We start from the raw sequence: 12,764 nt of genomic DNA on the forward strand, positions 1-12,764 counted from the left end.
AAAAAATTAGGGCACCAAAATATGGGATATAGGGAACCAAAACACTTTGTTTTGTACGGAGCAACGCTATTTAAATGCGTCAAAAGACCCATTAGACACAGAACAACATGCATCCTTCGCTGGCCACTGCAAGAAAAACTGTTTGCAGAGGCACTTCTCTAGAGGAATTTTATGATTTGCCATAATCAAATTGTTAAATAGTCATGTAGAGGCAGTTTTTTTGAGTAGAGACACCTCTTTTAGGCACCACTCACCATGTAAAGTGTCTTAACTATGGTGACACTGGTTGAAACAATTTTGTCGTCAGTATCAAATGCGTGTTTAAAGGTGTTCTATATATGAGGCACTTAATAAATTGCTTCACAAAATCATATAGATGCATTTGAAGATATTTTCTAAAGTGACCTTACATTATAACTAGAGACGCTATTTACGTCGGCTAGAGACATTTTACATAATTTTAAGGCATTCAATATAGTACTGAGAATATTTTACTTACGACTATTAGCAAGTTGTTGTATGAGGCTAAGGGTCTGTTTGTTTGAGCTGCAGCTTTTGAAAAGCAGCTGTAGCTGGTGAACTGTGAAGAAGCAGCTGTGAGAAGCATCTGTTGAAAAAAGAGATTTGATGTTTGGTAGTCGAGCTTTTTATAGCTGCTGCTGTTTGTTTTACGAGTGAAATATCTGAAATGCCCCTAAGTGTTGAAGATGTTGTATAAATGCTCATTTAAAACGAATAAGCTATATTTGGTTGTTTTGTTATATAATTATGATGTTTAAGAATCAAATTACGTTAATTTACTTTTTAGCTAAAATAATTGTTTTTTAATACTTAATTAAGAAGAAAGTGTCTAGTCCTTTTACCGAAATAATTTTACCAAAGTGTATAGGTGCCTTTCAAAGAAATGATTTTAGCTTTTGACAGATAAGTAAAAGAATGAGTTTTCGTAATCACTGAATCAATATTTTACTCCCGCCGGTGTAGGAAGTGAATCAATATATACACTCAGCAAATGCGTGCTTAGATCAGAGACGAATTTGGAGATCCCGTAGCGTGCGTTGTGCTCCAGGAGGTTGACGAACCGGATGGGGAGCGACAAATCTGGAGCATCTTCCTTTGTGCTGCCGAAACTGCTGCAGATCGGAGATCCGTGGCATGCATGTGCTCAAGGAGGTTGACGAACCAGATGGGGAGCAGCGAATCCGGACGGGGACGAACTCTTCCCGGTGGTGCCCGTGTCCGGCGACCGACAGGGAGGGGCGTCCGATGGCAAGGCAGAGAACGTCGCTGGGCGGCCGATGGCGAGGCAGAGAATGGCGGCTGGGCGGCCGATGGCGAGGCGGCCACCGGCGGCGGGGCGTCCGATGGCGAGGCGACCACCGGCGGCGGGGCGTCCGATGGCGAGGCGGCCACCGGCGGCGGGGCCGCGGGCGGCGGCAAACCCTTACCCTAGCTGGCCATGGCAGTGAGATGGTGGGACTTGGGAGGAGGGGAAAATGATTCTCGGGGTGGTCGGGCTGGACCGATTGAACTGGGCTGGGTGGGTTATAAGGAGTGGCAAAATTTTCGTAAATAAGAAAAATTACAGAGGGCAATTCGGTCCTATGGCACTCGGGAAGCAGGCAAAAGCTCGGGAAGCACCTCCCGAGCTGCTTTCGCTCGCGGCCGCTCGTCTAGTGCATTTCGAGACCCTGCTTCTGGCAAGCGCTTTTCAATTATTGGGTGTTTGTTTGGGCTTCCGCTTTTGAACCCCAAAAGCAGAAGCAGAAGCCCAAACAAACAGAGCCTAAGCAGTGCTTGGATAAGCACAAATCGTTTCAGAACGATCTTGACTTCGAGGATTGCTTTCAACATTTTCATAATTGATATTTATCTATTCTAGAGAATAGTAACACAACTGAATTGTCTTTACTAATGTCTTATACTCCCTCTGTTCCTAAAATTTCTGCTCAGATTTGTCAAAATACGGAGGTATATAAACATATTTTAAGTTTTAGGTCCATCCAAACATAGAAAAAATTGAGCAGATTTTTTTTAATGGAGATCGTAGAATGTATAGACAATATGTGGTGCCACTATGAACTGTCTTACAATATGTAAAGACATTCTATAAGTGTTCTTTTTTGTTCCTCTCTCTCTGTAGTTTTGTCTAGATATTTTTATTTCTTCATTATTATATTTAGATGTATATTTCCATGCTTTTATGTGTCCTTTTGTTTCATATTTCCTATTTGTTCTTATATATTTTAATTTATGTAAGAAAAAATAATATTTTTAAATTAAATATACAATACCTTAGTTCAAACATATAATAGAATGTTTTCAATAAGCATGAATGCTACTTTGTGGTACATGAACATCTATTTAACTATATGAAAACTTTTTTTATTTGATTGAATTATTATTAACATTTTTGGTTATTAAATACGTATATATATGATTATTTTCTCGATGATGCATGAAAAATTATGTTGGACGCATCAGCATTCATCTCGGATACGAGCAAAATTACTTTTATACACGCAAACAATAAATTTTCATATACTTTGGATATCTTATTTATAAAATTAATTTTTTGCAAAACAAGTTTAGGATCCATATAAAATCAAAAATTAAAAGGACATTGTATCTATTATTGGGCCATATTCTCGCCAAATGCGGCCCATATGAAGATATCTCCAACCCGAGGCACCTTATTGCGTGCTTAAAGCCGCAAATATTACGCGAAACCAACTGTCACTTGTTGGAGGCTTGGAGCCCACTCCCAACATAAAGATCAATATTTCAACAAAAAAAACATAAAAGATCAATGCGTTTTTCTCCTTTCATTTCTGCTAAAATAAATTTAACATGTCAATTTATTCAGAGAGATACCTTCATACATAGTCAATTGGTAGTGACAGATAATATACCAGTTTTGCTTGTAATAAGAGCATCTTCCGTCGCGTCCCCACACGACGGCGGATCGAGTGTTTGGGGTGCTTCGGTTTCGTGCCGTGTTTGAGGCGCATCGCTGCCCAGCCGCGGCCCCCAAACGCGCCCCCAAACATTAAAATAAATTATTATTTTTTTACCTTTTTATTTCGATAGAGAGAAGGAATTTGTATTTAGAATCGAGATTTTCAAAGTAGTACAACATGTTGAGACAAATTAAACATTAAAACAGCAAAAAAAAATGTTCAAATTAATTTTTAAACTAAGCTAATTCTTCTTTGATGGCCCCGCCTTATCCTCCTCACGGAGGCACTTCATGCTTGTCCACTCTTCCGAAGAGGTAGTGGCGTTCAACGCGTTCGAGGAGCTTGTGTCCGCCTCCAACGGGTAGTCCTTGGTGTATTTGTCGTCGTCGGTGCTCGCCGGCTGCGCCTCCGCCATCGCACGGGCCCTTGCCTCCTTCTTTGTCGTCGCCGCCTCCTCAGCTGCCTCCTCCGCCACCAGCCGTCTCCACCTAGCATCTCCATCCTCTTCCTCTTCCTCTTCCTCTTCCTCTTCCTCTTCCTCTTCCTCTTCCTCATGGCCGTCGTCGGCAACGGCCTGCCCCTCCTCCTCCTGGCCATCCGTCGGTGGGGAACAAGAGCTGCTAGGCATGGCAGTTCTTTCCCACCAATGGCGTCATCCTGGCGGCTTCCCCTCGCTATCGGAGTCCGATGGCATAGAGAGGTTGCTCATGGTCAGAGAGGAGAGGTTGCTCAGTCGTAGAGATGAAGGGCGCCGGCCGGTTGGAGATTGGAATGCGCAGACGTAGGGGTCTTATTGAGCAGTGACGAATGGCGCCGCAAATATCGAAGAGGACTGCGGTTGCTCTTCCGCGGAATTCACGCTCCATTCCGTCGGTTCGCACGTCAATCGACGCGGTTGCCACTGCTGCGGTTCCCCTTCCCGGCAACTGCACCGTCGCTGTGCGCCAATAATAACTCCGTCGCGAGGTAGGCGACGATTAGACGTCGTTCGGGTGTCAATGATCCATCGGGCCCATCACTCCCTGCCTCGTTTCTCGCTCTGTCTGGCGCGCCCGGAACATCCCCAATGGAGCGGAGACGGGCTCGGGGCGCCGGACAGCGTATTAGGCCGCGCCGGACGGAAGGATACTTTGGAGGGGCCAAAAATATTTTCTGACGCGCCCCAAAAACCTTTAAGGGACGCATCTAGAGATGCTCTAAGAGCATCTCCAGTCGCGTCCCCCAAAGCGTCCCCCAAAAGGATTTGGGGCGCGCCGGACAAAAAAAGCGTTCCAGCCGCGTCCCCCAAAGCCCATTTTTGTCCGGCGTGGCCCGATACGGTGTCCGGCGCCCCGAGCCCGTCCCCGTCCCACAGGGGACGCTCGGGGGACGCCGGACACAAAGAAAAGCGAGGCGGGCTCCCACATGTCGGCGACTATTTGCATAAACCGTTGGTTCGCGCCTCTTTTCTCGTCGACTTCCTTCCTTCCCGCGCCTCCCACCCCACCGCCGCCGCTGGATTTCCCGGCCGTTTGGGCGTCTGATCTGTGCTGCGAGTCGGCATCGTTGTCGCGGCTGGGGCTCCCGCCGGTCGTGCCGCCGCCGCCGCGTCGCCAGCGCGTCCCAGAACGCGCCGTCAAATCCGCCCCACCTCCGCGCACAGAAGGTGCTCGACGACTTGCCAGGTAGGCGCGATTGGTCGCTGTTTGTTGCGTCGTCTGTCTCGGCGCAATTTTAACCATTGATTTTGCTTTAGCCATGGACAGCGACGATGAGATGGTTGCCCTGCTGCTGGAGGACGAGCAAGCGTTCGACGACGACCTGCGGGAGCATTTGCTGATCATCGCGTCCCTCCAGGACATGCTTGACGCTGAGGCGGGGAAGAGGAAGAGGCCGCGCCGCGGAGGATCAAGGCCGGGAAGAAGGAAGTCGAAGCCCCGGCAGAGGATGGAGGGGCATGCCATGCTGCACAACGACTACTTCGCGGACGGGGCAACACATGCCGACAATTTTCGGCGCCGGTACAGGATGCGCAAGGGGCTGTTCATGAATATCCTCCACGGCGTTCAAGAGTTCGACCCCTACTTCAAGCTCAAGGTCGACGCTGTAGGCGTTCTCGGGTTCTCATCCATTCAGAAGTGCACCGCCGCCATGAGGATGCTTGCATACGGAGCACCTGCCGATACACAGGACGACTACCTTTGCATGAGTGAGTCTACTGCCATTGAGTGCATGTACAAGTTTTGCCGAGCTGTGGTGGGAAAGTTTGGCAAATACTACTTGAGAGGGCCAAGCGAGGAAGAGATCGCAAGGATCATGGCACAAAATGCTGCAGAGGATTTCCTGGAATGCTTGGAAGCATCGATTGCATGCACTGGGCATGGAAGAACTGCCCGTTTGCTTGGCAAGGTATATACAAAGGGCGTCATGGATATTGCAGTGTGGTGCTTGAAGCTGTGGCAGATTATGACCTGTGGATTTGGCATTCTTTCTTTGGCATGGCGGGATCACACAATGACATCAACGTGTTGCAGCGGTCTCCGGTGTTCAGCAGACTAGTGGAAGGGCATGCTCCACCATGCAACTATGAGATCAATGGCCACCAATATACCAAAGGCTATTATCTAGCCGATGGTATATATCCAAAATGGGCCACTTTTGTCAAAACAATCTCGAATTCATCAGGTCTGAAGAATTCTCACTTTGCTACACGACAGGAGGCTTGCAGGAAGGATGTCGAGCGGGCATTTGGTGTGCTTCAAGCACAATTTGCCATTGTCCGGTACCCTGCTCTAAGCTGGTCTCACGACCAAATGTGGGAGGTGATGCAGGCTTGTGTGATCATGCACAACATGATCATCGAGGATGACCGCAAGAATCATGTTAGGTCACATGTTGGTCCCTATGAGTGTCAAGGCCCTCTCGCGGAGGTTGATCATGAGTTGCCTGCAGATTTTGCTGATTTTCTCGCCATGCACACAGAGATCCGTGACAGCAATGTGCATGAGCAACTTCAAGCTGATCTCGTTGAGCATTTGTGGAGGATCAAAGGAAATACCGTGGTACCTTGATGTATCATCTAGCCCTTTTTATTATATTTGATTACTTGTTTTATTGTTTGTTGTAATTTAATTTGAAAACAATCCTCGAAAACATTTTTTTTCATATGCTACATTTGATATAAATGGTTTATATGTTAAAAAAATTATTTTTAATGTTTGGGGGCGGCGTTTGGGGGACACGGCTGGGGAGCGACGTCCCCCAAACGCGGCACGAACAAAACACGTCCCCCAAACGCTCAATCCAGCGCGGTTTGGGGACGCGGCTGGAAATGCTCTAATGCTGCAGAATTGGAGGCTGGGAGTGGGAGTGCCACCACAGAAACCACCAGTTGTGCCAACAAAAAACCACATATCAAAGTACCAGGTGATTACCATCGACAAGATTGCACCAATCCAATTGACCGAAGATGAGGGTACATAATGTTCCTAGGTGTTCAACCTCAACAAACACTGCCTGCTACCAGCTTTCCCCTATCTCCCCTTCCAAAGTTTACAGTAACACCAACCCCCGACATATAACTGCAGCTCAATGTTACACTGCACGACACACGACAGTCCCAAGGACCGACATAAACAGAGAGAAAAGGTACAAAACAAGGCTACAAAATTATTAGTTTGATGAGACACACTACATCGACCATCTACGCGATAAAACTCTTTCGCCATGGATTCTCCTGAAAGAGCTGACTCTCCCTCCTCCCCCAGCAGTTAGGGTCAGAAGAATATGTACAAACTAGGCTCTTCTTCTTTTTTTCATCTTCTTTTTTCTAGAAACAGAGGCTATTGAAAGCGGTCTGGGACTGAAAGCCTGAAAGGTCAGGCTGGCTGGGCTGCAGCTCGGTTGTGGTTGTGATCGCCCTCGTAGGTAACGATCAACATCGTTGGGTCGTCGACGCACCTCTCGACATGCTTCCTTGCTGGGCAGCCCCTCACGCTGCTACACTTGTAGTAACCCCTGCAAGACAATGATGCACACATATATATCCGTAAGCTGCCTGTTTGAAGAAAGAACAAGAAGGTAAAGTGTGCTGGGAAGAGGTCGTCGGCTGTAATCTTTCTTGGATTGCAATAGGCACATTACCAGAATTATAACAGATTTATCTTAAACTGCATATATGCCTAGCAAACTTGGAATGAAAACAAAAGCCTCCTTTAGGGAAGGATATCTCAATCTCACTTTGCTATTTGTGGTATCTATTACCTAAACAGATGGGGCATGAAATCTAGCCTGAACTTTCACCCCATACAAGGACTATAACTCTTTTAGTTATCCAATTCAGTAAACCCTTTTGATGAATACTTTTTGGAGGATTCTGCATTCTACTGATATGGGCATATACTTAATTTTTACAAAAGAAAAAAAGAGAGAGAGAAGCTCTAACAGTGAACAAAGAAAAATGACATGTGAGCATAACCAAGTGCTACTTGTTTCCTGACATATCAAAATCATAAAACCCAACAAAATGTAACTACAAACATCATGTGTAAATCCTTTTGATGAATATTTTTTTGGAGTATTCTGCATTCTACTGATATGGGCATATACTTAATTTTTACAAACAAATAAGAAAATGTAAGCCCTAACTGTGAACAGAGAAAAATAAGATATGAACATGACCAAGTGCTACTTGTTTCCTGACATAACGAAATTGTAAAACCCTAACAAAGCGTAATTACAAACGGCTTGTGTCATGTAGCTGTATAAGCAAACAAGTATAGAGGGATAAAAACTGATTCAAGTATTTAGCTGTACCTAGGATGAGGGGATCCCTTTATTGGCTTCTGTCCATACTTGCGCCACGAGAAGTCATCAGCTGGGATGTCGGCGACCTTATTACTGATTGCAGGGACTTTGATGGACCTCTTTATCCTTAGCTTCCTGTCATTTCATACAATGGGTGGTTTATAAAAAGATTTAAAGACCAGAATATCAGTACTAAGATACCAGTTTATCACAATGAACCTCTAACCTTTTCTTGGCACAGTGGCACCTGGTCCCGGTCGCGCAGCGTCCACTCCCATCCTCCCTTCCAGCGCACCTCTTCCTCTGCACAAGTCCTAACTCAGGAGTGCTCGCCGTCTGCGAACCACTAACGAGCTGGAAGGGGCGGCTAGAGCGGCTGCCATCCAAACTCATCATGCTCCCCTCCATGCTCAGAGATGTCAGGAACGAACGGGGGGATGAGCCCGTGCAGTTAGAACCATCAAACTTGAGACTACCAGCCTTGCCACTGCCACCCTGGTCACCAAGGGCACCCCTCCTGACCATCTCGCTCTGCAGCTTCATCTGATGCATGAGCTGGAACCTCTGGTAGCTCTGCTGCTGCTGGAGGAAATGGAGATGCGCCGCCGGCAATGCCGGCGCCGGCGTCCCCGCCGGGGGCGCCACGGACACCGGCTGGACGAGCTGGACCGGCGGTCCGCGCGCCGGCCCGTTGGAACCCACCGAGGGGTTCTCCAGAAGCAGCCTCTGGGGGAACTGGGCAGGGATCCTGACAGGAGCCTTGGAGGAGGAGCCCTCCACCTGCTGGCTGTACCTGGGACACAGCCGGAGACTGGTGTCCGGGGTCGTCTGGGATGCTTTAGCTGCTGCTGCCGCAGCACCGCGAGGAGCCAGCGCAGAGCTCTCCAGGAAGAGCTTGCTGTCGAACATCGGCATGGGCTTCTTGATGCTCCTCCTGACCCTGGCATGGCCCTGCCGGCCGTTGCCATTGGCGATCTTGGAGGCCAGCGAGCCGAACTTGGCGACGGCCTCCCCGGTGGCGTCCACGAGCTCCTTGTGCGGCACGAGCTGGCCTTGCGGGTTGGAGAGGAGGCTGAGCACCCTGTGGCAGCTCTGCACCGCCTCCCTGCTCGATTCCTCCACGCCCTCCATCGGCGACTCCCTCCCCCCTATCTGCACACACAAACAAATAAGCACTTCTCGAATCAGAGAGGATCCATTGAAAACATGCCCTGAGCTCGCAATTATTGAACTCCCTCAGAAGATTCGAGAGTAAAAAAGAATCAATCTACAGAGGATATATTTCCTACAGTGAAATAGAAAAGAAAAAAAAACAGCAGACACATGAGCAGATATGCCGCCGATGACTGTAATCATTCCGCCCCACAAAAGAGCCGCCGGCCGTCTCCATAGATTTCAAGCCCGAAGGAACACCGGATATATAGCGCAGGAGATTCTCAGCAATGATGGGGCACACACACACACACAGGGGGGGGGGGGGCGCCAAGGCATCGCATCATCACCGGCATCCTGCTGCCACTCCAAAATTGGAGATGCGAACATGGGACACGGCATTTGGGTAGCCTTAATCGGTACTAAAATTAGGCCGGCGGACAATCCATCCATCGAGGAGGAGGCACCTGAAGCCTAGAAGAACATAAAAGGCTACGGCACGCCCGTGAGTGAGCGAGCGAGTGAGCGCGACCAGCACCACCCTGCAGCTAGCTCCCCTCAAAAAAAAATCTGGAAAAAAAAACAGGGGCGGAAGCGGAAGCCGCTGCTCCGGCGAACAAGAACCGGAATCCGACCGAGCATCCCCTCGATCCATCCACGGAATAACAAGAACTCGAGAACCGAATCGCGCGCACGAGCTAGCAGAGCAGAGCATGCATGATCCTAGCAGCAAGAAACTAGTAAGAGGGGACGGGGAGCAAACCTGGCGGCCGTTGCAGGCGTCGCCACCACCGCCGCTCTCGTCGGGTGGCAGGGGAGGTGGAGGAGGAGGAGGCTGCCTCGGCTGGTACAGGAAGGAGAAGGAGCGACGAGAGCAGAGAGTCTCGAGTGTGTCCGGGGCAGGGAGTGAGGATGAAAATAAATAAAGAAACGGGGGCGGTGGGGCCGGGGCCGCAGTGCTCTCGCTTTTCCGGGTTTCTTTATTCCTCCTCGGGCGCTGCGGGGGCGGGGCCACCGGCGCGGGACGATCCTGGCCGTCCATCGCCAACGTCCCTGTCCTGCGTATGGACTTTTTGTGCGCCCTGCCCGGGTTTTTTCTTTTTGGCCGCTGGGGTTTTTTTAGTCGGCCTGTGGGGTTGGGTTCCCGGGGCTGCCGTTTCGTCAAAGGCGTGAGCTGTGTCAGAGGCCACACTGGACCGGGTGGGGTCCCCTACGTCTTCTCTCTCTTTCTCTCCTCTTGCTGCCACTCGTGAACGTCTTCTCACCATCTCTCTGTGTGTGAGCTGGTTGTATTTTTTTTTCATATTCAAAATGTGTATAAGACTCGGTGAAGGCGTTTTGAGGGTTTCATACGTTTTTGTGTTGCGATATATAAGGTACTAGTGCAATATATGGCACAAATTATGAAATATAACAATATTCATTTTATGCATTTAGATTAGTATACACATTAGAACGTTAGGCCATCCGCAGCATCCCGACGCGCCGCTGAAGGCATTACCACGGGCTGAGTGAAAACCGACGGCCATGAGCTGGAAAGATACGTACAAGCGTCTCACTCCCTATCTATCTCTAAGCCGTCACCTTGTCCGGGTGCGGCGGGCTGCACGGTGTGGCGCCCTCTGTGTGAGCTGGTTGTATTTTTTTCGCAATTCAAAGTGTGTATATGCCCTGGGAAGGCGCATTTAGGGTTTTAACGAGTTTTTGTGTTGCGGTATATAAGGTAGTGCAATATATGGCATAAATTATGAATTATAACGATATTCATTTTATGTGCCCAAATTGGGTTTAGATTAGTATAAACATTCGAAACGTTGGGTCATTCAAAGAACCCTAGGGGGCGCCGCTGAAGGCATTACCAGGAGGCGGTGAGTGAAAACCGACGGCCATGAGCTGGAAAGATATATATGAGCATTGCTCTATCTATCTCTAAGCCATCATCTTGTCCGGGCGTGGCCGGCTGCACGGTGTGGAGTCCTCTGTGTTAGTTGGCCATGTTTTTTATTTGGCAGTTCACGACCAGTATGAACCGGGCCGGGAAGGGGCATCTACGGTTTAATGAGTACTTTTGTCGGTATCACGGTATAGGTTGTAGTGCAATATATGGCAATATACGGAGTACATAATATTTAATATTGGAGCATAGAAAGCGTTGGTCCGTTTATAGCATACCGACGCACCGCTAAAGGTGTTACTTAGCGCTGAGTGAAAACCGATGGCCATGAGCTAGAAAGATACATATGAGCATTGCTCTATCTATCTACCTCTAAGCCATCATCTCTTGTCCGGGCGTGGCCGGCTGCACGGTGTGGCGCCCTCTGTGTTAGTTGGCCGTGTTTTTTTTCTTTGGCAATTCACGGCCAGTATGAACCGGGCCAGGGTGGGGCATCTACGGTTTAATGAGTACTTTTGTCGGTATCACGGTATAGGTGGTAGTGCAATATATGGCAATATATATGGAGTACAATATAATGGTTAATATTGGAGCGTAGAAAGCGTTGGTACGTTCATAGCATACCGACGCACCGCTTAAGGTGTTACTTAGCGCTGAGCGAAAACTGACGAGCATGAGCTGGAAAGATACATGTGTGCCATTTCTCTCTCTATCTATCTCTAAGCCGTCATCTTGTCCGGGTGTGCATGGATGCATGGTGTGGCGCCCTCTGTGTTAGTTGGCCGTGTTTTTTTCTTTGGCAATTCACGGCCAGTATGAGCCGGGGAAGGGGCATCCAGGGTTTAATGAGTACATTTGTCGGTATCGCCGAATATGTGGTAGTGCAGTATATGTCATGATATATTGAGTAAAACAATAGTTAATATTGGATCGTAGAAAGCATTGGTCCGTCCATAGCATATTGACGCACCGCTAAAGGTGTTACTTAGTGCTGAGTGAAAACCGACGAGCATGAGCTAGAAATATACATGTGTGTTATCTCTCTCTATCTATCTCTAAGTCGTCATCTTGTCCGGGTGCGGCGGGCTGCACGGTGTGGCATCCTCTGTGTGAGTTGGTTGTATTTTTTTCACAATTCAAAGTGTGTATAGTCCCTGGGGAAGGCGCTGATGTCTACGGGTGCTTCTATTCTTGTAGACAGTGTTGGGCCTCCAAGAGCAGAGGTTTGTAGAACAGCAGCAAGTTTTCCCTTAAGTGGATCATCCAAGGTTTATCGAACTCAGGGAGGAAGAGGTCAAAGATATCTCTCTCAAGCAACCCTACAAACACAAAGCAAGAAGTCTCTTGTGTCCCTAACACACCAAATACACTTGTCAGATGTATAGGTGCACTAGTTCGGCGAAGAGATAGTAAAACACAGGTGGTATAGATGGTGGTAATATTGCAGAAAGTAAAGATGCAGTAAAACAGTAAACAAGCGGCGCCAGAAAATAGCTTGCTGGCGTGGGAAGCAATTCTTCATGGTGGAAACAAGGCCTAGGGATCATACTTTCACTAGTGGACACTCTCAACATTGATCACATAATAAATAAGTTCTCTTTCCTTTGTGCTACATATACTCTTGTTAGATGATGAACACCACTAATTGTGTAGGATTACACGAACCCTCAATGTCGGAGTTAACAAGCGCCACAACATTCGATATTCATGTTTAAGTAACCTTAGAGCATAATAGATCTTTGCAAAATAAACCAAGTACTAACATAGCATGCACACTGTCACCATCACACTACGAAGGAGGCATAGATCACATCAATACTATCATAATGACAATTAACTCCACAATCTACAAGAGATTATGATCATAATCTACGACAAGAACTACACGATGCACACACTGTCACCATTACACCATGCAGGAGGAATAGACTACTTTAATAACATCACATGAGTAGCACATAGATAAATAGTGA

The 12,764-nt window shown here is 47.9% G+C and overlaps 1 protein-coding gene across 1 annotated transcript; it reads right to left on the reverse strand.

Annotated features, from left to right (window-relative positions):
- Positions 1 to 6,369: 6,369 nt before the first annotated feature.
- Positions 6,370 to 9,785, reverse strand: LOC127292938 (protein WRKY1-like). Its single transcript, XM_051322484.1, has 4 exons — positions 9,661 to 9,785; positions 7,972 to 8,897; positions 7,755 to 7,880; positions 6,370 to 6,956 (listed from the first exon to the last, which is right to left on the reverse strand). The coding sequence occupies exons 2-4, from the start codon at positions 8,874 to 8,876 to the stop codon at positions 6,818 to 6,820; spliced, it is 1,170 nt and encodes a 389-aa protein (XP_051178444.1). The 5' UTR covers positions 8,877 to 8,897; positions 9,661 to 9,785; the 3' UTR covers positions 6,370 to 6,817.
- Between the last annotated feature and the right edge of the window lie 2,979 nt (positions 9,786 to 12,764).

The sequence above is a fragment of the Lolium perenne genome, chromosome 4 (genome assembly GCF_019359855.2).
Source record: "Lolium perenne isolate Kyuss_39 chromosome 4, Kyuss_2.0, whole genome shotgun sequence".
In the NCBI taxonomy this organism is placed as follows: Eukaryota; Viridiplantae; Streptophyta; class Magnoliopsida; order Poales; family Poaceae; genus Lolium; species Lolium perenne.

Excerpts from the sequence above, each read along its gene's own strand:
- LOC127292938 (XM_051322484.1), bottom strand. The coding sequence starts at position 8,876 with ATGGAGGGCGTGGAGGAATCGAGCAGGGAGGCGGTGCAGAGCTGCCAC. Across the intron at positions 7,881-7,971 it reads TGCCACTGTGCCAAGAAAAG|GAAGCTAAGGATAAAGAGGT; the intron begins GTTAGAGGTTCA and ends ATGAAATGACAG. Across the intron at positions 6,957-7,754 it reads AAGGGATCCCCTCATCCTAG|GGGTTACTACAAGTGTAGCA; the intron begins GTACAGCTAAAT and ends ATTGTCTTGCAG.